The sequence below is a fragment of the Rhamphochromis sp. 'chilingali' genome (genome assembly GCF_963969265.1).
Source record: "Rhamphochromis sp. 'chilingali' genome assembly, chromosome: 1".
Taxonomy (NCBI): Eukaryota; Metazoa; Chordata; class Actinopteri; order Cichliformes; family Cichlidae; genus Rhamphochromis; species Rhamphochromis sp. 'chilingali'.
The window spans coordinates 26,970,761-26,998,650 of NC_137929.1; the positions used below are offsets into that span (position 1 = coordinate 26,970,761).

The following is a 27,890-nucleotide window of genomic DNA, read 5'->3' on the forward strand; positions in this document are numbered from 1 at the left end:
CTAAATCTGGTTTGTGCTGACGATTTCTTTGGAGTATTCACACAGAGGACCATCTGGTATATACCTTGGGTCTGCTTAAACATAGCTTGTATACTTAGGTATTTTCCCTTCCAGTCACAGAGGTTAGCACACTGTTTAAACTCAGTAGGTTACAGTGTAGATAAGCTGCTGTACAGTTGGAAAGCTGCACAGAAAACAATGGACTGATGACAGGAGGGAGGATGACTGGCAGTGTACATACCTGGAAGAGGGTTCTTGCCTGGCTCATTGTTACTTGGACTTCCTGACTGCTGAGAGTCTGCAAACACACAGAAAGAAGGGCCGGGGATTAGCTCAAAAAGAAGGCAGCAACGTCTCGCTCAAAGTGAAATATTTTCTTGTCAGCGCTGATTATTTCCAGCAAAGGTCAAATCGTACAACTTGAAAAATTACGCAACTATGCAAACCGACTTTATTTTTGTTTTTTCTTATTGTAACATGTAACACCTTTGTGGGAGCAAGAAGTCATTTGCTGCGCGAGCGCGTGAAGGTTTTTTCCCCTCTTTTTTTCCTTATCTGTTTCTCCAGGAAAGTGCACCCACTACACAATGAACAAGTCATTTTTGTTTGAACAGGATTATCATTAATGGGAGAGTAAACTGAAGCAAAAGCTCTGCGTCTGACACGGACTAACCTATAAACCTAAATGTTTTTACCCGCAGACCTCTGGGTAATTTTTCAAAGAGGCTGGGGGTGTGTTGGGAGGAAGGGGTGAGGGGCATACGAAATGTGTTTGGTCCTGCTGCGCAAGATACAAGCACAGAACAAAAAACGTAGAGAGAGGACAGGAGGGGTGGGGAAACACAAGGAAACATGAGTGGAATTCTTTCCACCGGTTATGGTGCGCAGGGCTGTGGTATGAGGCCACGCGGACTGATGTGTTTTACCTGCCAGCCTAACTGGGAGGGTAACGTATCATTCCTCACGAGTTCGTCATCGCCCAGTGATTGATCAAAGGCACCTTTTTTTGTTTCCTTATAAGTCGTGCAGCATAACAGTCAACATCGGCATAAACAGGATATTATAACCTTATTATAACCGCACGCTAAAGTATATTAAGACCAAGCCATGCCTGGCAGGGGGCTCCTAATGGGACCCCAATAATAGTTCAAACCAGTCCAAGCCCATACATGCCCCGGGACAGACGGGGTGCACTAAGAAGCAGCAGAGAGATTACCATCTACACATTTAACATGAGACCCAAGAAGCCAGAGACGGTGAACTCAGATACCCTCGCCTTGGAACAACACCCCTTTTCCTGCCGCAGCTCTCATGAGCTGCGTTACAGAGGCAACGGAGAGAAGGAAAAGAGAGGCTGGTGGAAGAGAAGGGGAAAAAAAAAATACGTTGAAAGATTTATTCTTTTCTTGTTCTCTCCCTATGTGGTTCTCCCGCTCTCTCTCTCTTTCTCTCTCTCTCGTTCCCCCACTCCTAAATTTGACTATTAAACAGGACTGCAAAAACAGAATGTTCTTGGCTGAAGCTCAACAATGACAAAGCAGGGAGGGAACAGGACCATACATTAAGCAAAGGGGGAAAAAAATCCCCCTTTCAATGTTTAACTTTTAAAAAATGTATGCGTAACATACAAGTTAAAGGCCAACGGTACAGATCTGCTACACTTCCAAAACATGTGAAAACTTGAGCGCGACTTGTGCTTTCATCATCGAACTGTTCAGCTGTTTGAGCTTTCTCCTAAAAAGCTAATTTCGGTTGCTCCCTTATTCACAAAGGGTCGCCACAGCGGGCAGCTCCACATTATTTTATTTTTTCTTTCTTCAAAAAAGGGATATTGTCTCCTCTCAGGATCGAACTATGGATCTTTTTGTTTGTTGGGCTGATCAGCAGTAAAAAAAGACTTCATTTAAAGTTGAAATAAAACAGAAAAAAAACTAAACTTGACAAGCTGGGAAGCCGGAAAACAAATGATACCGCTCCTTACTAAATTATTTAAATGAGTAGTCAGCTATTTAAATTATTAGAGTAGATTTGGTCAATACTAAAATCTGCATGACATCGCAACTTGCACATTGAACGTGTTCAAATCAATTTCAGACATCAGCCAAATAGCTTTCTTTGCCTTCCACCAACACACAGAGAGTTCCTCCTACAAACACACACTCGCACAAACTTTTACATGAAGTTAGCACATGTCCATAAAGTTATCGCACGACACTCAGTGGCCTTGTCTCCCCGATCCAACCACCCCTCCCCACTCCATCCCAATTGCCACTTTCCGAGTCATCCATCAGTCTAGTTACGACTGCCAACTCTACGCTGGCTCCCCGAGAAGTGCTGAGAGGGAGAGAAACAGGCAGGGGGCGAGAAAAGAGCACAAGAGAGTAGGGAGGAGGTAAATGCTGAAAAGGCAGCGCGGGGAGGGGAAAAGGGAGCGGGGAGGTGGGAGAGCTGCTACAGTTCGGTTAGATCGGATCAGAGTTGTGCGGTTTTTTGTTTGTTTTCCTTTTTCCTTTATTTTTTTTCTACTTCTTCGAAGGCTGAACAGGCAACCATGACAAAAAGAGCAGATGGTCGTGGCAATTAGAGATCCCAGGCAGCATCTTCCAGCATGAGGCCCCACTGTAGCACCAGGAGAGACCACCTGGATGACTCAAGGTGGGATACAAGCATATGGCACATCTGCCAGGTCTGCACCAGAGCTGGAAACACCTCCCCTATTGCATTACATTTTATCTTTGACCCAAGAAGGGCAGCTTCACGCTCCCTCTATTTTTTCAGTTTGATTAAAATATTTAATAAGACGCTTGCACATTTGGGAGTCTGCGGATGTGCTCGTTTTATCTCTCGTTCTCGTTCTGGGCTTTTCATGCCCCGTGGTGTTTTCTGCATGCATTTTTTATTTGTTTAGTGCGACCTCACTAAATCAACTTTCTATCAAATCTATTTAGATGACTAAATAGGTAGGATTGAACAGTCTTAGCTTGTGATTCAACAGGCTTCCGAACAAAGCGCTCGTTTGAAATTGTGCAAACAAGATAACCGTGCTGAACTCCAAAATATCAAATGAAATTTCATATAAAAGAGGCTATTCTGAAAAAAGGAAAAAAAAAAGATTGCACAAAGTAAACATGTGGTGAAGCACGAGCCTGAGGCCTGGTATCTGTATCTACAAGGTGTCCTTTGCAGAAGCCCAGCCAATCCGATAGTCTTCAAATAAACAGTAGTGTAACCTGTAAATAAACAGTTGCGGTCGAGGAGGCTCGGCTTTGCCCTGGGAGTTTGGCAGGGCTCGATCGCGAGGCCAGACACCGCACACACGCGGCCTCTCTCTCGCACACATAAACACACGCGCGCGCGCACATATACACACGCGGCCCTTTTCCAAAAACAACATTTCTTGGCACCCTCCGTCCCTGCCACTTGTTTAAATAAACAAACCGGTTCATGAAGGAAGCGGAAAAAAACACAGTACCACGTATGAATCAGATTATCTGTTGTTACTCAGCAAAAAAAAAAAAAGAAAGAGGGGGAAGAAAAAAGCAGGAGAAAAGGCTTGTGGGTATTTTGGATGTGTCCACGAGTTCTTACACCTTCTCGTCCGGTGGGATACTTATCATACCACTGTAACGATTAGGGCAATTAGGGGTAATGGCAACAGAAATCTGGCTCGGCAAGAAAGTTTCGCAGTGCTTGTGAGGTTTCTCCACGCCCAAGTGTGTTGCTCGCCTGGATTTCAGAATCACTAAAACACACACATACACTCTCCCTAACCCACCCTCTTCATTTTTGGCATGATACCCATTCTGTTCCCACTAAATTGCAGAACACACATGCACATACGCACACAGTGTGGGTTAAATTAGCCACATAGTTTGGGAAAGTTGCTTTTTCCCCCCCTTTTCTTTCTTTCTTTCTTTCTTTCTTTCTTTCTTTCTTTCTCTCTTTCTTTCTTTTTTTTTTGGATTACTGCGGTGCACGTTTCTAGTCCGCAAACACTTGCAGACGCGTACAGATATCCTCCACAAAAAAACAGTGCGCACGCGCAACACGCACGCCCTGCAGATGCATACCGCTGTCGACATTTCAGGAGGAGAAGCCTGTCTGGCAGCCATTTTATGCCGAGCGGGGTTCTGTGCACATGTATAGCACTCTGGCTGCCAGAGGCATGGGTCCCGAGCCAAGACGCATTTCAGCAGCCTGGGGAGGCGAGGGGAGGGGAGTGTGCGGAGGAGAGGTGCAGAGGGGTGGACTCCCAGAGAAGTAGGGAAACAGAAAGAGGGAGAGGGGCAGAAAATATCGACCTAATTACGGAGCGCCTCCGATGCATAATGTTTCGACAATACAGCTGCTCCTGAGTAAATATTTGATGTGGCCGAGCAGACTTTCTGCTCAGTGTCCTCCTGCTTTTCTTTCCTCTTCCGGTGCGGGAGCCTCCACTTTGTCCTTCCTTGGAAATGCACAGTCCAAATGCGTATCAAGTGCTTGTGTGTCCGTGTATGTGCAGCACAGGGGTCACACAAGTCGTGACGGCGTGCATAAATGACTGTACATGTGCTGGTATGTAATATGTGTGTGTGTGTCCCGTGTCCTCCTCTGCTCCTGGTTTCTATCATTCACAGCTTTTGTCGATGACCTCACACTACTCGGGCTGGCTTCCAGCAGAACCTGCTCCCTTCTCCAAATCTTTTTCTTCTCCTCGCTATCTGTCTATCGCTGTCCCTGTGCCTGCAACAGTATCCCTCCTCTATTGTATCTTTTCATACCCGCCTCTGTGTGCATATCTACTGTTCAGCGTGTATCTGCAACGATAATGTCTTATCCAGTACGAGGTGCGCGCTCTCTTTTTTTTTTTCCTTCTCGCGTCGCCTTCTTTTAACACTTTTCTCTCTTTTTCTTTTAATGTTTCCATCTGTGCCGGTGCCCCCCACACTCCCGTTGCCGCCTTTTCTAATGCCCCCCATCACCCCCCACTCCAACCCACCCAACCCTTCTCTCTCATTCTCTCTCTTTGTCTCTCTATCTTTCCCTTCTCTCCCTCCCTCACGCTTTGTTGTCTAAACAAAGTGGCCTTTATCAGGATGAGCCGCAACCCAAACAAGCCAAACAAAAGATATGGGCGAGAAAATCTGCCCGCAGAAGAGGGAGGATCTTATCGTGCCAGCCTTTGTGTGCCAGCCTGCCAACTGGCGATGCCTCCCACCGACGACCCCTCCCTTTACACACACACACACACACCAAATTCTGGCATCTCACCCCCCCCCCCTTCCTCATTAGGACTCACGCATGGCATTCTGCATAGGGCTGGCACCTGACCTGGCCGAAAGGAGAGTGATATTGATGCCGAGGGTGAAGGGAAGACAAACGCTGTGCCAAATTGAACGCCATCTTGGGGCGGCGTTGTCTCATAAGGAGGGTGAGCTTTGACGAAGAGGGGGGAAAGCTTCCTTTACATATATTTGGTAGGACTGAACTTCAACACTTTGCACGTAGCAGGATGTGGTAAAGTCTAAAGAAAATGGCTCTTACGGCCTCTTCTATACCACATGGTTGGTTTTATTATCAGTGATACCTCTGCACAGACTGATATAGATACCATTGTATTCCTCTGACTGACTGTGTTGCAGCAGTGGCGGCCATACACTGTGTGACACTGTAATGATTATCTCATAATTGGAACAAGCCAAGTATTTCTTATTGGCTTAAAGGAGCACCTGGTAATCCGGATAGCTACCCTATCAAATGACTGCCACTGACGGGGAATGCAGGTACAGTAGGATGAGTTACACGCAGACACGCACACACACAGACACACACACACAGATATACTCAGTCAAACGAGTGAAAAAAAAAGCTCAGAGAAAGTGAGAGGGGCAAAGTTGAAACGTCTGTGAGAACAATGACATGTTGCCTTCTTTTCTCTAAGACAGACACCCCAGACTTGTTCAATAGACCAGGAGACACACACACACACACGCACACAGTAGGTCTGTCAGGGTTTTGAGACTTATGGAATCAAGTGGGATCCCAGCCCAGACAAGAACAATGAGAAGCCATACAGTGTGTGTGTGCGCACGGCTGATTTTGTGTGTGACCCAGCTCATTTGTATCTCTCTGTGCCCGTCTCTCAATGGAGTGCACGCTCACGGCCGCTGCCGCCTCAGTGTGTATGCCCATGCGTGCGCGGATCATCAGTTTGTGTGTTTGTTTCTAATCGTTGCATACTAATGCCGGTGAAGAGCAGGCCCTCTTTCTCTTGGCCGAGTCTCTGTGCCTTCTCCTCGGTAAACTCTCACGGCAGTGAAAAGAGGAGAGCATTTTAACTGAGCCGGGAGGACAACAGGCTCCTCATTGAGGTCACCAAACAGTGTGGACGGGGAGGGAGTGTATTCAGTGGCGAGTGGGCCTTGAACAAGGGACTGAATGGCCTGACGGATCATTAGCCACACCGGCCCAGGAGAGGAGAAGGAAGAACCTGGCAAGCTCAAAAGGATACGCAGCTATACAACTAAGGATGCAGATGAGGGTTAATCCATCTAAAATTCAACTTCCCCACCTTTTGAGCTGCGAAATAAAGTTTACCCACCTCTGTGCGGACGCACAAATCGCATGCATTTACAGTCATCCGCACGCTATGACATACACGTGTGTACAAATAGGGGTACGCATGCCACATCCTGCGGGAAGCCGATGTGTGCTGTGCGAACGATGCAATCGGCAAACCGGGCTGCAGACGAACTACGCTACACAGCGACGCGGCACAGTGGCTCATCTGTCCAATGAAAAATGAGCAGGCTGGTCTCCAGTCAGCACACTGTGCCCCACTTAATGTTTCCAGCTCCTTTCGCTCTCTTCCAGTTCACCCTTTCCTCACAAATTGGACTTTCCTTTCACTTTTTACACGACATTCCTTTTTCTTTTCTTTTCCTTTCACGAAAATCTGCTTTTTCTCTGTTCCTGACGCTTTAAAAAAGATCGTTTGCAGCCAAAACTTTTCACCTCCGACAACCCTGACACTGTCTTAGAAGTATGCGCAAATGTATTTATGAAAGCCGTTTGTGCTGAAACCACTTAAATCAATCAACCTTTTTTTTTTTTTATCATTTCTCAAGCAACAATTTTTTCTTTTTTTTCGTATCAGCTTCTAAAATGTGAAGATATGCAACTCACCCCTCAAATCTTTGTAAATTGAACATTTTGAACGGGTGACTGTTGATAAGTCAAAACAAACAATGTGAAGGCTTAAGTTTGAGCTCCCGCAGATTCTAATCAGTGTTTCGGACTAATATCTGATTATGTAAACTAAATAATCTGCTAGTCGGAAAATAATTAACAGATTCACTGATAATGAAAGCAATCATCAGATCTTGGACCAAAAATTGTTTAAACGTGGATTAACTGATTTTCCAAAAGTGTGGTCTCGTCATCATCCACAACTTAAACGACCATCAGGTCCAGACTGTGAGAAAAAGAGAGCGCTGCATCTGTGCGTGAGACAAAGGGCCAATCAATGGCCAACGCTGCATCTTTTTTGCTATGCACCAAACAAACAATTAGCTTTGTTGCGGTGTAATTGACTGGCAGGACCGGGTGGCATTTACATTCGCCCGCTGTTGCCACCCTGCCATTCGGCGAGCTGGGGGTAAAAAAAAAAGAAAGAAGAAGAATGGGCCCATACAAGGGTGCAAGGTTGGCCACATCTCTCTGGTTCGAAGACACTGCTATTTTTCCACGGTGGCAAACTTCCAAGCAGGAGCTTTTTTTTTTTCCCTTAAATGCACGTCTGTGGAGGAAGGAGGGGAAGGAGGGTGGAGTGAGGACGAGACTATAGATTTAATTATGCATGCGTGTTTTCTCATTCATTGTAGTGGTGGGAAGGGGAGAGGAAGAGGGTAAGAGGGGTGTGTGGTGGGACGTTTGGGGGGGGGGGGGGGGGGGGGGGCAGACCAATGACATTCCGTCGTTGTAGTCCTCCTCCTATACACATACACACACAAGGAGCAGTCTGGGAGCGAGCCGCTATAGGCTAATGAGGTGACACTCACCGTCTGGAGACTAGCCAAAACAGTCCATTAACTCCTAGCCAGTAGTTAAGAGGAGAAGAAGGAGAAAGTGGTTGCAGGGAGGGTGCAGAGGAGAAAAAGGGGAGGCGGATGAGGGAGAGGAGGAGGAGTAAGGGGGGGGCAAATGGGTGAGGTAGGCGGCTAGCTGATGGTTGGTGGGTGGAGCTTGTGAGGGGGTGAGGAAAAAAAAAAGAGAGGAGAAAGTCTGAAGTCTTGGATGTGAGGGTGGGGGGTATTTCTGCAGTTTTGTAGTTGTGAATGAATCAGCGGGGTGGCTAGTAGAAGGGGGGGCTGTGCACGAGCGTTCACTGTTGGTGAATATGCTCTGTGGAGGCAGCTCTTGAGGAAAAGCAAGACTCTGTGTGTGTGTGATGGAGTAGAGGTGGCGGTGGGGCGGGCGTTGGATGCCACGAAAGAGAGAGAGGACAAGGGAGATAGATCCAAAACCCCCCAGCCAGGCAGACAGACCTTTGACAGAGGAGCTCTGTGATTCGTCTCTTTCATCTTTAGAACCCCCCTATCCAGTCGGATAATTATGAGACAAATGCACCGGACCCCTGCTGCTTGAGTGGCAATGGGCATTGGAGGCCAGAAACACATAGAGGGTTCAAACCTGCACGTCTCGACTGGTCCGGAGGGAGGAGGGACAGAGGGAATGAGAGATGGCGGGGGTGTTTAGGGGTCTGGGAATTTCCCCACTCTCCCAAGAGAGACAAGTTGGCCAACAGATCATAGTTCAGGGACAGCTTGGTTGTGCTACTAACGAGGTTTAACTCCGCTTTACTTCCATTCAACTTCGACAGACACACACACACACACACACACACACACACACACACACACACACACACACACACACACAGTTAAGAAGTATCACACTTTTACGGTTTATTTTCAAAAACGTATAAAAGAAAACTTTGGGAAAACGCTGCCAGATTTCTAACTTGTAGCTGGCTCAGTTAGACTGATCCATGCACAACATGTTGTTTTATTAATGTAATTGATGTTGCTCTGGTCTGCACTGATAAGGCAGTACAGTTAGGAAAAGCAATGCTACCTACATCTTTATCTTGCACCAACCACCAAACCCTGAAGGCCTTATCCCTGAAGCAAACACACATGCAAAATACTGCTTTATTTGACTGGTAATTCAAATGAAAATCAATGTGCCAATCTGTACGAGCACTTTGAATTCAAAAGTGATTCATGTGAAAGAATTTTTCCTTTGGGTAACAAATTTTCACTCAGGCCTGGGCAACTCTCTGTGCCCGTTTCTGCCTCTGCCAGTGACGTGTCGGTGATTGTCAGCGCTTACGACGACATCAGGCCTCAGCCAAGAGGACTTCCCACTGGCGAGGGCCGCGTCAGGGTGACTGGGTGCTCCCTAACAGGGCAAAATGGCTCTCCTCCAGCTGGCCACCCATTGCCACTGTTTGCACTCCCTGAGGTCTGCCAAGCAAGCGGCAGTAAAACACACACAAACACACATGCCCACACACACCTTAAAGTGGGGACGTGGAAGGAATTATCCGATCATAGAATGCCACCACATCTAAGACCAGATCTTGGCCCAAAACAGACAAGGAAAACAAAGCGTGCACTCATTCAGACGATTTTGCTGGCACTGCTCCCTTGGAACGGGACACAGGGTGGAGAAGGAGGTGGGGGGGGACAACCACAGAGTTTAATGTGTCATTACAAGCATAAAAACAGACTACTGACATTGCCAACAGATGTTGAGCCAGTTTATATTTGCCATTACAACTCCAGTAGGGAATGAAGCGGCAGGTGCAAATGGGGCTTTCTTCTTTACAATCCCAGCTACTGTGCTGCTGCATCATCATGTCTCCTGATCTATTACTCAGACATGGATCATGGGTAGAGGGCTCGGTGCCTTTGGCACCAATCAAACTCTGAATCATGGTTTGCATTTGTCCTCTTCATCCAACTTTTAGATACTTAGATTTCACTTAAACACCACATGGGCTAAGCTCTCTATGAGAACCCGAGGCTTAATAATGCTTACACCTTTCTTGAATGTCTCACTCTAAATAGTGCAACAATGACAGAAAGATGTCTCTCATTCTCTCAACACTCCAAAGAATGCTCAGTTGCAGCAGGGGAACTGAGGAGTTTGTTGGTGGTTTAAAAACCGGCTGCATGCTGCATGGTCAGTAAAACCCCTCCTTTCCTTTTAATGAGGCTGGAGGACGGTGCTTTCAGAGCCCCCACCCCTCAGCCCCATCAGAGCTGGTCCGAATCAAAGCAGCCGTGGGGATCAAGGCTCGGGGGCAAGAGGGTGAGTTGGGGGAATGGGGTTTCGGTGTCTCCACTGGCACAAGACCATTGAATGAAGCTATTAGGGGGAGTGAGGGAAATTATAGGAGTGATTTCACAAAACCACTACTCTTGCAAAGAAAAGCGATTCTTGTGGAAACGCTGCACCGCTTAAATTCTTACTCGGTGAGCCACGGTCAGATGCAGAGCAGTGGTTTAAATTAAACAGCGTCATAAAACAGATTCTCACGTAACTCAAAAGGGAGTGACAGCTCCTTGCCCGCCACAAGGTCAACGCTTTGGCAGTGATCCAGAGTTAGTGGAGCTCCTCACCTCCTCGTGGACCCTCCGACTGTCTGGAGATATCCGACTAACAGCAGTCAAGGTGCAAAACATCTTTTGTGGTTGCAGGTCCCCGATGCAGGGTTTAAATACAAACATTCAGCGGCTCGGTGCTTTCAACAGCCTATCCGCTACCACAACAAAGCGCCACATAATCGTGATTAAACATCTGGGTCTTACAGGAGATCAAAATGCAAATCTGATCTTTCGGGTTTAACCGTTTACTCCCTTTGCTGCACCACAAGTTATAAATCGCTCTTAAGTGCACGCTAAGCAAGATATTCACAGCCAGACAGACTCAAATGAGTAAGAAAGATAGAACTCTCTTACACATTTAGTCGAGTAAAAAAAACAAAACAGCAAATCTGTTCTCTGTGACTGAGGCCTGCTGAGGCAGCCCCCTCTGCCACTGCAGCAATAACAACATGTGGTTTGGCTGTGCAGCGCCAGCTTACAGTGGGAAGAGGAGAGGCGCTAAATTAATCTCAGATTCTGTTTTTGAAAGTCATAAACAATGCTACAGCGAGGCATGACATCCACAGAGGTGGCCACAGTGTTTGGTCACATGATTAGAGAATGTTACATCAGCAGCGTTGTAGGGTTTCGGGAATAGATTATCATCACAGTGAGCACTCAAACATTACAAATCATATTTACATAGTAAACTGTGGTTATGCTGAGCGTACTGTCTGAAACAATTGTGTGTAGCCGGCACGCAAGCCTGCCGTGTCCCCAGGCATTGTGAGGCTTCTCCCAGTCTTGCTATGTAGAAGAGAAATGTAAAGGGCCTTTGTTTTTAAAATGGACTGCTGCCAAATTGTTAGGATCATACACAGAACAATGTCATCGGGCCTCACCTGGCAGGTTTGTTTGCAGGTATCATATATATTGTGGTTTTGTGATTATATTCTTGCTGTGATAGAGTTAAGAAGGAAAGGCTTTCAGTTAAGTCTGGCCTTCCTCTTTGCTTCAGCCTTTCCCACGAGGCTCCCGAACCATAATCTCTTGAAATATTTGCACAGATGACGGCAGCACTCGGCTGTTTTGACATGGAGCGGCATGAGCAAGATCTAGCAGTCACATTTTCCATCACTTTTCAGTTCAGGAACAGGAATTCCCCTTTTGCCGCTTTTCTTTGTAACCCACCCGCCTCCCACCACCCTGTACAAGCCTCCCAGCACTCCTTCCTCCACTTCCTCAGCCTGCTAGCATTTGTCCCCTCAGGGCCACTCCACAGGGGCCTTTACACTCGCCTTGCAGCCAGCTCCTGCAACCCTTGCTTTCCACTTGTGCAAGCATGTTTTGTTTTTTTCCCACTTTATCTGAGATGCCAAAAGTTCACTAACTGAGATCAGGGGTGGGTGAGAGGGCAATCAGGGTTGGGGTAAATTCTGCAAGCTGGTGCGGAGAAGAGGTATCATCTTTAGTGCCCTATAGCTCAGCTTAGGAAGGCAAGCGTGGCTGTTTTCTTTATGTTTTTTTAAGAGCAGCAAGTTTTGGAAACGTGATCGTATTTGCATTTGACTTAACTCTATCATTCCATCACAACTGCACACAACTGCACTCACACACAAAACAGGCTAAAGTGTGCACACACTCACAAGCATTTCCCATTTTACCTCATAATTGCTGATGAAGTGGTTTTTATATTCACAGAAAGTTTTCCTCAAGGTGTTTTCACTATCTGGGGTCCTACAAACTCCTCGGTGTCCTCATTTTGCCTTTCATCCGTCCTTTTTTTTTAACAATTAGTCAGACCGAATGCATATGGTGAATCATCAACTTGCAAATTCATCATTTTATTCTAATTAAAAAGGTAAAAATTACAAACAGAAACTAATGCCATATTATGCCTACAGTTATTTAAGAATTTTAGTTATTCCAAACTGTAATTGCACCTAATTTGCTGTGGAATCTCTTTAAAGGTCATAAAAAAATTATCTCCTGACACTAGCCACAGTTGCATCATGGGAACTGGAAGGAATATCAAAGGGCCACCATTGGAGCAGACTCTGTAATCCTCCTCCTGGCAAGCATCTACATATATACACTCGACCTTGCCAACGTTTTTTTTTCCTCCTGAGGGCCTGCTTGAATGTGCATGTGCATGTAGAAAACACTATCTCTTTGCTGACACTGACGGCACAACAGACTTGTTGCAGTCGCAGCTCGAGCAAGGTTGGCAGCCCTGCAGAAACACTTCCCATTTGTGGTGTGGGGCTTGGTCCAAGCCACTTGAACTTGGCAAGGCTTACCTGGAACAGCCTACCCGTAGGACTGCCACAGACTCTCCCCCTTCAGCCAACACAGCCAGCCTCACTGTAAACTATAACAGCTGATTTCAGCCACACCTCCAGAAAACTGGCTGCAACTGATTTGCAGGTGTTTATCAAGGAAGAAGGAAGCATAGCTTTTTTTTTCTGTTTTGCTTTTGTTATCAAATCAAACTGAGCAGGTCCCAAGTAACTCCCTGCTGAGCAGGTTAAGCTGCTGCTTTCCAGCAGGTACTTTGTTATTGAATAATACATCACTGTTAGCAGTTCCTCTTGTTTGTCACCATTTAATATATATTATAATTGTTGTATAATATATATTAAATGTTAAAAAACTTGCTTTGACTGGTTGAAAAAAGTTGACTGAATGTTTCAGGGCAGTATAGAAGCTACAGAACTTTTCACAAGGGACACAATTGTGAGTGCAAGGTGACTTTTTTTTTTTTATCATTTCAGGGAGAATTACACAGATCATATGACACCATATGGAATTCTTTTTACACATAATATATTTCCTTTGCAGCCGCCGTGAAAGGCAAGGCCTACAGGGAGTCCTCTTTAGGAGGAGGAGAGGAAAAAAAAGCTGTATGTATGGTGAGGAGGGAGGGGCGGGTGGGGGTGGGGGCGGTCGAGGGGTTTAGTGGGGCGGTCCAAGCACGCTCAGCGAAAATATGCCTCATGCACTCGTTGAACTTGGGGCCTGCGCAGGCTTCTCTCAAGGTTACAGGAGAGGCCTGTACTGAGCGGAGCAGGAGAAAGAAATCATGCAGTAGCAGTCCACATGCAACAAGCTTTTCACTGGACTCTGCCCTCTTGTTGCTATTGCTGCTTTCATTTTGGAGAAATGCCGTATTTTAAGTTTCCAATTAACGCAAAAAACTTGTTATATCTAAAAACGCGTTGCCAAACGTATCATACATCCATTCAACAGTATCTCAGCCGGGCATTCAATCTGCGGCAGAGTCAAACCGCTAGTGTCTGTTGCTCGGATAACAGAAGCGGCATGCGATCGCCTTTGACACCAGGTTTCCTTCCCTCCTCGGAGCCTGCCGGGATTCGGGCCATGTATCCGCTGCCGCACCCCTGAGCCCTCGACCACACAAAGGTAGGAAGCGGCCGTTGGAGCGGGGCGCATTGTGACGAGGTCACTAAATCACCGCTCGTTTTATCCACCGCTATTTACGAACATTTCACCAGAGGAAATCATAAAGACAACAAGCCTGAGTAAATACATCTGAGGATGATTGCTGGAAAGAAGGGAGACTACAAAAGCTGCCTTACATGGACAGTTCGGCCACGAAACATTTTCAAGGAATACATTCACAAGGCTTGCACACTTTAATCCAAGTTTGATAGAAGTGGAACAAATACAACTTTCTTGGTAAATATTAACTTTTACTGTGTGAAAGGCACTGACTCATTAACACTCATCCTCAACTAAGGTTATAGTCTGACGTGATATCACATAATAATGTTACATAACATATTGGAAGAAAAAAAGATCACAAAGGTCCTACAAGTCAAACATTAATATAGACGTAACAACTCTTTCCTTTGCAGAGATTTAGAGGAGTAATGGCATGCTTAGGAGAGAATGTAGTCACTTTCTTTGTGTTGTCATCTGAGCCTCTCCATTCAGTGTTTTGGTAGCAGGTTTGGCCACGCACTCATGTCAGTGCCTCATTTTTTTTTCTTTTCCAAAGTTGCCAATCCCAATGTTTATAAAAAGACAAGAGTGAAAGTGAAAGAAAAATGACCCAAAAACCTGATCCCCCAGAAAGCAAAAGAAAAACAAACATATTACGTTATATTTATCAAACAATTCATTTATTAGCATTTAATATTTCATTTACCTAGCCCATGTCTCTGCTGTTCTCCTCTGCTCTCTGCTGTTCTGCTCAGCTCCAAAACAAACACAGTGCAACAGAGAGCACAGGAGACCAGCAGACTGTTTTGATTCTGAGATCAGCATTAGTTAGCTTATGTAGCATATCGTTGCCATTGCTTGTGTATTTTACAGCCTTATTCTGGGCTTATGATTTAGCTTTTTGGATCTTGTGCCCACAACCTTTCCGGTTATAAAGGGAAGAGATCTGTTTATTTTCTTTAAGAAGCTGGTGATGTCACTCAAAATCCAATCTATTATCCGCATGGCATGGCTCCAATTTAACATGCTTGTCCAGCCTAAAAAAAGAAACTTTTCTGACACTTTCACAGAAAAGTTTAAGGTCAGTCATTCAGATTATTTGAGATGTTATAATAACGTGCCACTTTTCCTTTTGATACAGATATGTGATGACAAACATTTGGAGATTTGACTCAACATGTCAATAAAGACAAACACGGTGCTTAAGCTGGAACAACAACAACTTGTATTTGAGTTCACCATGACTGACAGAGGTCAAAGGGCAACAGGTAGTAAACACTGGTATTAATGAATCGGTCACTTTGCTTTTCCTCAAGAACTAGCAGTCCATTAGCACCTTGTAAAAGGGCCACTTCTATGCTTTACACCAGCTTACGCCTGCTTTCACACAAATAGCGAAGCAAAAATATTCAATGCAGTGACAGAGTTAGAGAAACAGGGTTCCTGGTATATAACGGCAGAAAGACACAGAGGAATTAAGTCTACATAGCCTGCTTCAATGCACATTTATTACTTTGATATAAGCTTATTAAACAGACCAAAAACATTTCTTCAGAGTCAATCTGAGCTAATTTTCCCCACAAAAACCGAAAAAAAAACAAATTAGCATAAGATGAAGTGGGTCATTCTAATGTCTTGATTAAAGTAGGCCTCAGCTTTGCCCAAGTGGCCAAGCAGCAGACTGCAAGTTCAGCTTTGTGCACTGAAGGCCTTATCAGGGCCTCTTTCGTAAACAAGAGGAGGAGGGGAAAAAATAGCCCCATCCAACATAATAAAAGGGAGCATCAAAGCAGCTATAGAAGAGAATCAGTCAGAGTATTAGACGCCACTAGGGGTTGTCAACGTGATGGCTTAGATGTCACTGGAGAACATCTCCATGGATGTAAAGCGGGCAAACAAATTAAGAGGGATGAGCTCGCACTTGGTGGATTAGTATTAGATTTATGAGGACAACTTAGAGTCAGTGCAAAGCAAAGAGTACACAAGTCTGTCAAAGCTGTGAAGAGAAAATTCACCTTTACACATTTAAGTTCAAGCGACGACCGTTTAAGACTCACTGTAGAGTTATTTGACTATGGAGGTGTTCACGTAAAGAAGATCTGAGGTACATAACAAACCGGCCATAGAGCACTATCATTAAAGAAGATTGCAATATCATTTCTCTTAGTTAGCACAGGCAACTGTGGCATAGCATCTTCTCTAAAGTCTACCCTTGGTGTCTGACTGTGAGAGGGTGGTGAGGCGAGCCCTACATGCAGGAGTCCAACTGTAAAGGATATGAGGCACGTTTATGTCAACTATGAATGAATGTTTAAATGGAATCTTTGAATGCAAAGCTTCTTGAATTCAAGAAGATGGAAAGATCCTTTAATGAGCTGATGATTCCAGCAGCGGTTTCATCGCTGACTATACGGACTAATACGGCGCCGGGTCCTGAGAGCCCTGAGACACTCAGAATTCCATATTCAAGACGATGCGAGGGTATTTTTAGGCCAGCACAATTTCCCTGTGACACATTTACTGCGAAGGACCTCAAGAGTGATAACGTGTACAAACTGCAGTCTGCTGAGGAGAGCGACAGCAATACTTGGAGCCACAGGAGAGACAGGCCAATTAATGGCAAGACGTCCTCTGAGTGCAGCCCTCTGTATAATCCCACAACCTACTTTATGGCGAACACTCCCCTCTTGCGCTGATGTGTGCATCATTAATCACATTTCATATCAAATGCATATCCCTAGCCACAAATATTCACTCCCAAATCTCTAAACGATGCATGTCAAACACTGTTCTTTACCAGAACGAGCGGCTCAAACTTTTCACATCTGATTATAAAGCAAAAGGAGCTGGCTAAACGTTTAAAATGTTTAATGCAATACCTTTTAAGTTGAAACACCTCCATACTTGTATTTCTGAGCGATGCCACGTGAAAAGACTGAAAATGCACTTATGAAAGCAGCTTTCCAGGGAGAAGAAGAAAAAGAAGGAGGACAAAAAAAAGTATGATGGTTTTAACTTCAATTTAACCAATGCCACTTAAAGCCAAGCTCTCAAAAGTCTAGCTCAGCACGCAGAACTGGCACTTGAGACATGAAAGGGCAGCTGCGACTTTTGGTTTACATTATATCTTAGTGGTTTCCACATTGTGGCCAGGGGATAAGCATCAGGAGAGGTTTATCTCTGTCACAGTGCTCTATGGAATATGTAAACACTACGTGTAATCAGTGCTGCAGTGAAATGGAGTGCAGGGGCTGTGTGGGAAAGTGAAGCACTTTAGGAATAAGTCGACATCTTTACTCGCTGAGCTCAAGCAAAGATAAGGCGCTGGAAGCAAAGCTGCAGAACCTCTAATGCTACTGTTGCAAAACACTCATTGCTGAAAACTGCTGCAAATGCTGAACACGTGCATTTTTCGATGAACAAAATCAGCAAGCCTTATGCAAGTAGCACTGTTAACTTAGTGTTAACTTTCACTTTGCTTAAGACCTTCGCTCTCATCTATCTTCATCTCATCCATCTCTTGGCTTTACTCTGTCAGCGTGTCTTTGTCCTCGTCATCCACCCAGCAAGGCGGCGGCGCTCCTCCTTTTTTTTTTTTTTCCCCTTGTGGAGCACGGGTACTTGTCCTAGACGAAGAGCCTCTCTCCCTTCTAGAGCCCAAGTTTTAATATGGTGTCCAATCAAAAGTGATTAAGCATCGCAGAGCACAAACAATGCTGGCCCTTAAATCTCTGTGAACCCTCATTCACTCGAGCGAATGAAAGAACACTCTGTCTGCGGCGGCAGATGACAGACGCGCGCTTGAAGATAAGTCTTCTGCGTGAGCCCTTATCCTGCGAACACCCGCCGTTTGAGCAAATAAAGAAATAAATAAATGCATTACAAAACGCCACACACAACAGAACTGGGTGCCACCTCTAAAAAGGCATCAGTGGGGGAGGAGAAGGCTGTTATTTTGTCCGTCAGTGTTACGTCCCCAACATGGTGCCTCGAGATGATACCTAAAACCAAGTGGCACCGGACGAGGCCCAGTTGAGTAAGTGAACCATAACTCAGCTGATGGGAATTAAGTCAAGAATGGAGGACAAACATGCATGCAGATGCAAAGACAGCGCAGTGAATAAAAAGCCTGTTAATGTTCAAGCACAAACCCAACTGCGAGCAATAAATCACTAATAAAATCAACCAGCTGCCTCAAGCGCAGCGTCTTTCACATGAGAAATTTCAAAAAAGCAAATTTCCCACAAATCATCCTGTCTTGTACATAAATTACCAACAATTACAATGCATAATGTATGCGGTAGTAAAACAATACCCTGAACTAATGCATTAGATACGTGCGGTACACAGCAGCATGAACATTTAAGAAAAAGGGGGGACCGCTAACTAATGCTGAAAAGATATTGTTCTTTCTTTTTTTTTTTTTAAATGCCAAGCGCAAGAGCAGAATTACTTGGCAGCTGTTGTGCGATTTTTCATCATTAATATAAGAGCTGCTTGGAGAGTTGCTTAAATACTCTTTTTCAGCGCGTGTAATGCAATCTTGTACTCGGTAAGCTTCCATTTCTAGCTGGAATGACTGCGGGAAAATACTGGAACCAGTCCTGCTAAACATGGCAACCCCACTTGCGCGTATATTCTGTTATATTTATTTTTTTCCCCTATAAAAGTCTGCTATTGAACTGTTACAGCATCCAAAAGGCACTGTTAGCAGATCTCTATTAGCCCGTTTCAGGGATTCAATAACCATACACACATGTAGACGCATTAGCAAATTTGAAACAGAGAGAAGCAGACAAGCGTCATCACTGAGAAGTCATGAGAGGGAGGAGCTGGCACTATGACAACAAGACATTAGCCGTCTGCAGCCTGCTGCCGTCAACAAGTCAGCATGAGCACTACCATCTGACTGGGCTTTCCCAACACTGCCCCCATACACTCAGCCAAAACTAGCTCTTGCTGCTGCTGTTGCTGCTGCTGTTACTGGCTCCTGCTTTCAATTTCAAGAGTGGGCCAAGTAATGGCTTCAGCGTTTTGTGGTCTGCCGACACATATGGTCCGTGTAGCAGAACCAGTTCTGCCCCCCCACCTCCTCCCCTGTAGATCGTTTTGGGACGTGCATGGAGATGTGGGCAGAAGGAGACTGACACAGCCCCAGGGGCTGGCCGCAGTTATGGGGGGAGACGTGTATGGGTCTTGTTATGACTGCCAAGAGAATTGGTCTCAGCGGGGCCACCGCTGCAATCAGTCCAATGCCACAACGTGCAGAACTAACCAAACAGTATTTGTTTAAGGTTTGGCCCTTTCTGAAAATAATGTGTAGGAGGTTCTTAAAAATGCCACCAGCTGCATCGTTCCCAAAGACACTTTATGCACGACCATATGAGGAATCGACCCCAACTTTGACCAAATGGAGAACTCATTAATAATTAGGTCAGCTTCCCATTTAGCCTAATGGCACATGAGAAATTGTATTTACATTAAAAACAAAACTTTTATGAGCCATCATAGGAAGGGCCACATTAACCTTTTCTTTATTGCTCCCATCAGCGCTAACATCACCACTGGCAGTTAGGCTATCGCTGCCGTGGACGCTATCTGGCTGCATGACCTAGATTAAAGGTTATTTGCCCAAGTCACAGAGGCTGCTCCTTTGGCTCGCCCTTGTTGGGTTTCCTTATCGGAGTTTGTCTGGACAAATCTTGGACACAAAGCACCCATTTTGTGCTCCTCTCTGGAGATCCTGTTACAGCGTTCCAGACACGACGCGGTCCGCCACCAGTGCCTCTGGGAGCACGGCGTTTGGTTGGGGCGGTGCGATTAGCTGCTTCCTCAACTTCAAGCATATGATACATGTGAACTCCTCTTACGTCCCTGAGCATGCTTTTGTGCAGCGACAGGGTAAAATGATCGGGGGGGGTCAGATGATGTCATGCTGTGAGAATTTGGATAAAGTGACCCTCCCATCCTCATTACAAGACGATCCAAGGGTCCTCCAAGTAAATTCTGCCTTTAGCTACTTAAATACTTTTCTTTTGTAACTACTAAAATTCCCATTTGTTGCACAATAATGTCCTGTCATTAGATGTACTATGGAAATAATTGAGCATCTCCACCCAGCAGTATGCATTTACAGTCTGTGTGTGGATAGAGCTGCCTTGAGGATGATCCAGTGGCCTTATTCCTCCTGTGCTCTACAAGGACAAAGAACAACTAAGAGAGCAGGGTCGAGCGAGGCAGGGAGAACGAGGAAAACGAGAGAGAAAAAGAGTAGTGTTCGCTGACCTCATTCTGACAAGCCCGGGAAGAGTCTTTCCTTGGAACCGTTTCGCAATAGCACTGTTGTTTATACAGGTGGTGGGTGAGTCGAGCGAGATATGCAGAGAGCATGCATTTTGCAACACCTCATTATGAATACTAAACACAAGCAGCATGTCAATTCACACAGCGCACACACAAACAAGCACTTCACCCACACTCCAAAGAGTGGTTCACGTTTCATTTAAGTTGTGACATTTGCAGGGAATGCGTCACTTTGTGGGCAGTGGCCAAATCATTCCACTCTGTTTAAATTTCAAAGTTCCTTCACACAACCCAAGAGCTGTCAAATGCTACTGTCCCCTCGTATTGGCTGCCGACTGCAAGCCTCTTGGAACGGATGCCTCCGGTTGCCTTGTGTGTTTGGCTTTTGGGCCGTCTTCGGCAACAACATCCACTTGGCCAGAGTTCAGCCCTGTGGAAGGCTACAACAGCCCAAAGGTGGCTGCCAGGACCATTGTTTATGCAACAGTATACTACTGCTAGGTTAAAGGGAAAAAGAGCAAAACAGTGGAGGGAAATGAAGGGCTCCTACCTGCAGCAATAAGCTTCTGTCTTTGTACACATGGTGAGACATTTTAAGAATATTATTATAACTCTTTCTTTTCTTTTCTGGAGCCAATATCTTAAGCAAGTTAATTCACAAATTGTACATATGTGAGAATAACCCTGTAAATTTATAAATACTATGCTTTAGATAACCAACTGTCTTTTCTAAAAGAGGAACACTCTCGAAATGACACAAAATGGAAAACCAGGACCTTAACTAAAAGCCATTTAAATTTAATGAAATCTTACCCAAACTAAATAGATTTTTGTGCTTTTATTTCTGTAACAGTTGAAGCCTGAAAACAAACCCATGCGTAAGTTAATGTAGCGCCTATCTTATTTTCCCCACTAATCAATGAGGTGAACCAAATCCATTATATCTTAGAAAGATGTGGAAAGAAAAAAAAAGGAGAAAGGATCCATACAACAGCTGTTTGGTAAACATACCAAAGTAATTGTTCCAAATGCCTTATTTTAACACAGATTAAATACAATTAGAGGCTGTTTATCTAATCACAACAAGTCACTCTGCCAAAAGAAAAACCGCTGTCATTGTTCCTAGCAGTTCTGCTCCGAAGAATTAAGCTGGAAATAGGATAACTTTTTTTTTTTTTAAACATAGCTTCTCTATGTACAGGAAGGAACGTTTACACACTTGCTGCGGGGAAAGAATATGGCTGGATCGTTGGCTGGCTAAGGCATGGGTCTTCTGAGGTGAATACGAGGAATTCAGGTCAGTGCAGCCGAGACGTTTAACCAGATCAAGCCGCTGCAGCCTGGGTGGAAATAGCACGGGAGGCCACGGAGGGGGAAACCAGTGCGTCACAGCTCCCGGCCTGAATCCAGGCTCACCCCCCACCCCACCTCCCCAATGCAAACAAGAGCCATAACTTCCCTAATGATCTGAGATCATGTACGCCTCACACACACTTCGCCAATAGGAAGCGCTTCCTCTCCACCTTTGACCTCAGAGTGGGTGTGTCTACCTTCGACTTGACATGTGGATCAGGAATGGTGCTAGAGTGATTTGATGAATAGTTAGTGGCAAGTTCATCTATGAGGTTTGAAAAAAGAAAAGCTTTAATCCGAGAAAATCTTTCTGCAACACCAGGAAAATCTTGAAAAATCGGATTTTAAGCCCTAACAAATCTCTTAATATCTTAAATGTTTGCCACATTTTGATAATCTGACACCGACTTGTTTTCATTTACAGTCTCTCCCCCCCCGTCACACACAATTGCTCTGTGATTCAGAAGTCCAACACCGCACTCACTCACACACACACACATTGTAAACAGTCTTTATTGAGACGTGAGTGCTTGTATAAACATAGACAAGCTCTATTGAGGGTCCGGGGCTGGGTTGAACAATAAGAGGGGGAAAGTTGCTGGACGTTCCTCACAGACGGTGTGTACAAAATCCAATTATCAGAGCCGTGGCATTAACATTCCAGCAGTCTGGCAGGTGACGGCTCCGTCTTTTCAGCTCCCCCCACCACCATCACTCACACACACACACACACACACACACACACACACACACACACACACACACCGCCAGCATGGGATAGTCTCCCTAGGCAGCACCTCAACAATACACTTACACACATGCAGCCTTCTTCAGCTCCCCCTTTCTAAGAACCCTCAAGTATTGAGACATATATAGCAGGAAGAAGGCAAAGAGAGGGGAGGCAGTTGGGAGGAGTGTGGGGTCCACCAGCGACACTGATCTTTTCTTCAGGAGATCAGCGCAACCAGCCTAGCAGGCAGTATCAGTCAATGGGGCATTCTTCTCCTCTCTGTGTTTGGGTGAGAATATGTTGATCGTCGATAACGGCGCTTTGATCGCCATAATGGGGAAACCGCGTTTTGTTTTGAGCATTTGCCTAAAAACAGTGAATGCTTTGTCAGCCTTCGGGCGATGTTTGCGGCATACAAGACGCCGAACTCGACAAAGGTTGAAGGTAAAACAAAACTATTGCTGTTCTTGGCTACAGGGCGGCGTCTGAAGGATTAAAATAAAAGCCGGCACTTTAGGGCTTCTCAGCGAGGGAAGCAAAACACACACAAAAAATACAACTAAAGAACTAAAACTGAGACTTTAAAGTGCTTCTTCTTTGATTACACACACTAACTCCTGTAATTAGCCTCTGCACCTTCTTCCAGCATTAATCCGTCCGGTTTGACAAAGCTCTATCCACCGTGCATCGTTACCAGGTTTTCTTTTTTTTTTTGCTAAACATACTGTACATACAGACCTTATCACTATAGGATATGGTGTACGTGATAATGTGCATGTGATATGTAAAGCCTCTGCCTGGTGTCGTGCTCTGTATCCTTGTCAGGTCCTATATATAAACATACATCTGGCCCCCATTCTGCTCTTTCCATCATGTCATCCTGCCTACATGGGAGCAGGCTGTGGGAGATGCATACAGTTCAGTACAGGACAGGACAGTAGGGCTGGAAGAAATTATTGTTTTCATTTTTTTTGACTGATTCTTTTTTATTATATGTCAAAACGCCTGGTCTTAAGCTTCTCAGATCCAAAAGCAAATCTTTCTTTTATGGTTTTTGCCTGACTAGTAGATTAAGATTCAAGCAAAAAAATACTCAGGCTGAAAGCTGGGAATAAGAAACGTTTGACATTTTTGGCTTCGTAAATGATGATTAATGAATCTAAATTAAGCTGAACTAACTTTTTCTTGATTAACTGATACAGTACACGTACTGAAGCCAAACACCCTGCTGCTAAAAAGTTAAAAGTCTGTTCACTGAAATCATTTTATGCATTTATTCTGCATCAATAGCTAACTAGGATTTTATGGGCATTTTGACTTGATGTTGTATTCCTTCCTTTAAAACAGTTACCGTTTTTGTTTTTTTTTTAAAACGCCACCTTTAGCTTCTCTTTTCACAGCTTAAAGTAACTGAGAAGTCTACTTTGTCCCCCTATAAACCTCCTTTTGTTGCTCCTATTCTCCCCCCCTCTTTGTGTGTCGCTGTCCTCCTTTGCGGTGAGATGTTAGTCAAGTGTCTTGTGGCTTTCTCCACCCTCACCAGAAGGCCTGCCCGCGGTTAATTATTCTTGGATGGCGGATGAAAAAAAAAAGTGAGTTCTCTCTTTTTTTTGTTCTTTTTTTCATTAGCTCAGCAGCAGTTTCCCATTCATAATAGTTGGCACTGGTTTCGCTCTGCCTGCCAGAGATCACACCCCAACCATTTTCATTTTCCTTCATCCATTTGTTTCATTCATGTCATAGATTTGGCAGGGGCCTGCATCGTTTTCCTGATGGCCGCCGACCCTTCAACACCCTCCTTTTGAGTCTCAAACTCCCGTTTGTGGCTTTGTTTTGGATAAGAGCGGAGAAAATGTGGAAAAAAAATTTCATGCTGGTTCGTATCCAAGGGTTGTTGTCTTACTGTATTTCAGGACTGGAATTATTAATTGTAATGTAAAACTGAAAAAGGGATACTTTAGCAAAGCCATATGAAGCTTTGCTGACATGCCCTTGGATGAAAAGAAAGTCATAATAAAACTTTTCCTGGGAAACTGAATGAATATGGTTTATGTATGTGATTGTTGGTATAATTCCAAAGTTAAAAAGAACCATTAAGGACTGTGGGCTACCATTCCCTTGCCTTCACACAGTTTATCCCATAAATTTGCACAAGCAGTGAGCACACCGAGTAATACGCTCTCCACCAGAACTTTAAGTCTATTACACAGTGCGTTCAACAATCTGAGGCCCGGAGAAACAGTATTTCATCATGCAACTACTGGAAATATGCCCACTGACAGGGAATCTGGATTGCACATACACACACATATTTAAAAAAACAACAACAAAAAAACTCTTCCCACCCACCTGTTCTTGAGACATTTTGCTAAATCTATCAACTTCATCTGCTTGCATGTATTTTATTCCATACCACACAGGCCCACAAGCAGAAAGCACACGCGTTTGCATGTGCACGAGTCCAAACATTCAAATGTAACGTACACGTCTTCTCTCTGGGGCTGCAACCCGATCCCAAAGCACTCCAATGTGACATTAAAAACCCAGACTCTTTACCGTTAGGAACCTGGATTCCCAACATGGAAACAAACAAGATGGCTGCCGTGTCTCCAACTGAAGGCGTTGTTCCTCGGCTCCCATCTGAATGGAGTTAAGAGGCTGGCTAGCAGGAGTGGAGAGGAGAAGAGTCTCCTGGGGCAGTTGGCTCAGCAAGCGGGACCAGAGGATGGCTGCACCGTGGATTAGGGCCCCACAGTGGTCCATTGTTAATTGGGCGCCATGTGTGAAAGCTACAGAGAGATTAGTTTGTACAGCTGCTGCCATTTGTCATAACTGCCCTTAACAAGACACACATGGCAACGCAAGTTACAGCCAGAAGTTTTGCAGAAAAAAAGGGAGTAAAAAATGTCAGGCGAGCGTCTAACAGTTTGCAGAACAGGGCCCGCATAAGCAGATGAAGATGTTCCTGGGAAACACCGAGCAGACTCGGCGGGGATCCCATAAGAGATGATGAGCTTGAGCATTACTCATTTAGCCATCTGTAGGTCAACTAGAGTCATTATCATAACTGCTCAAAAGGACTATGCTAAACCAGCACAGATCCCAGACCACGGGTTGCAAACAATTCGGTGAAAATTATGAGGGAAGATCTGCGATTACATCACGGCCCTGTTGGGCAGAGCTCAAATTAGTCAGCGTCTGGGTTTTGTTCAACGAGCAAGAGTGGGATACAACACAGATAACAAGAGCCTGATGACCTCCTGTTAGCCAAATTTCCCTACTAATGTAGAATACAGCATTAGGTTTAGGAGACGGATGCTGGAGGAGAGGCTTTTTTTTTTAGGGGGCGAGCAGGAATGTGCAGTGTAATTGTGGGTTGGAGGTATGTGCACATGTTGGAGGCCTAATTACAATCTTGACTTGGTAAATCTGGAACAAGCTTTTAAAAAGGAATCCCACTTTCAGCTTTTTCTTTTTTATGCCTGACAGCTCCCGGAGTGGCGAGGAGTTGCTGCTCACCAAAACTAAACGCAGTCTTTTGAGGAGAAGTGCAGGTGAGTAACCACAAGACGGATTTGTTGCAGTTTCTACGTGCATAAGTGAGAACACAGGTCTCCATGTGTACATTTTTGGATTTGCATGTCAAATTTAGGGACGCTTCTCTGAAAGTCCCTGTGAGCTAAACAACCAGCTGGAGCTTTGTGCCAGCATAGAGAGCGGGACAATTCGAGAAGAACTCAAGCTGTTGGGATCCGGATCGTCACACAGACTTTTAGTGGACACCATGGTAACGAAGCCTCTTCTTCTTCAAGAAAAATAATGGACTTCATTAACTATCCTGTTAGTGCTCCTGCTGGCTTTAATCACGGGAGCACACACGGCACTGGACCAGCCCACTCCTAACACAAGTATTAGCACTTTGGGCTAACAATTTCATCACTACTACAACATCAAAATTCCCCTCGTTTCATTTTGAAAAAGTTATAATTAATAGCTACATTTTGTGATTACAATTTGTAGTATGGTTTAAAATAGGAAGAGCTTATTTTCACTTCTGATTTAAGTTGCTGGGTTGTTGTGAATGCTGCATTTATGGCGGTGCAATTCTCCCATATTTATGCACATGCATCTACAGATAATATGAAGGAAATGTGCACTTTTCTGTTCTCCTTTTTAATCACTGAGTTTTTTTTATTAATGCCTTGATGTAAAGAGAGAAGCAGAACTGCCTGTGACAGAGGAGAAAGTACCTCTGTGGAAAATGTGTAACATCTGCAGTTTGGTGATCCTGAGATATGGGATTTTCATGTCGTTACAAACAACGAGAAGTCCACATTTCCTCTCCTGTCTACCCCGTGTATGGCTCACTTTAATCAAACACAGCCCTGCTGCTTCTTCGTGAAAACAAGTTGCTGTACATGCTAAAAATGTAAATGACTTCTTTTTCCCCTTTTTTGCTATATAACTTTTCTTACTGTAAGAGCCAGTAAAAATAATATATATGCACTCAGTGTTTATTGTTTATTGCGCTGCTGCTTAACAGTTGGTTTCTAAATTTGGGAGGTTTTTTTTTTTTTTTGGGAAAAGTCAACCCAACATATGCGAGGGAGGAGTGCAGTTCCTTTTGCTTGCTTTGACAACTCAATGGGGTGCTGATGAATCCGTCCCAAGCAGGCCATTCCCAAGCCCCAGACACCATATCCCCTCTCTGACCCACTGCACTGACTTTAGAAAGAAATTCTCTGGGGATTCGCCCCCCACCCCAAACAACAACATGCCCACCCAAAAGTACATTTCGCACGGCGCTGTGATGGCGGGCCTCTCTTTTTCTGTTCCACTCAGGTCTTGTCGAGCCGTCACAGTGATGGGCCGTACTGTAACGCCAGACAAAGGAAGAGACAACCATCACTCTAGGCCACTGATCGGCCTTGTCTGGCCTGAAAAGACTTTGATGGGGCAAAGCAGAGTGGGGGGTGCTGCTCAGAGAAGTCAGTGTCTCCTGGGCAACCACTCCGATTGTCTGTCCCTGCCCAAAGTTCCCAATAACACCCCACCTACTACCCCTTCCTTTTTTTTTCTTCCCTTCATTGGTTGTTCACAAGCCTCCATCCTGGGTGAAGGGGACTGGCTTTTGCATAAAAGTCTCATTCTGATACTCGAGGGTGCTTTTCTCCTGACTGACTGGAAAAAATGCAAGGTCAAAGAACATCTTCACACAAATTCTCTAACTAAGACTTTTTGTCTTCCCTCTAAACCTTCTTATCCTTCTTTTCACTCCAGACTCTGCTGTCTTACATGACCAGTCTAGCAGGCAGATGGGACAACAGTAGGTTTTTCTAGCAGTTACGCTAGTACAACGGTGAAGAAGAGGGCGCAGCCACTGGATGGAGAAGCTCAGGCAGCAG

General features: G+C 44.9%; 1 protein-coding gene and 1 long non-coding RNA gene across 7 annotated transcripts in view; one reads left to right on the plus strand and one right to left on the minus strand.

The window, feature by feature from the left end:
• The window catches only part of LOC308412197 (nuclear factor 1 B-type-like), a 64,533-nt gene that overhangs the window by 26,054 nt on the left and 10,589 nt on the right, over positions 1-27,890 (minus strand). For all 5 annotated transcript variants that reach the window (XM_080906365.1, XM_080906364.1, XM_080906366.1 and 2 more), the window contains exon 3: positions 242-298. In XM_080906365.1, the coding sequence (XP_080762491.1) occupies positions 242-298 (57 nt within the window). The remainder of the gene's footprint in view (positions 1-241; positions 299-27,890) is intronic.
• Positions 22,525-26,959, plus strand: LOC308393529. Of its 2 annotated transcripts, XR_013970998.1 has the most exons (4): positions 22,525-24,077; positions 24,229-24,361; positions 25,975-26,039; positions 26,138-26,959. It is a non-coding gene; the product is annotated as an uncharacterized lncRNA (long non-coding RNA). The 2 variants fall into 2 exon arrangements; XR_013970997.1 differs by having other exon boundaries at positions 25,975-26,959.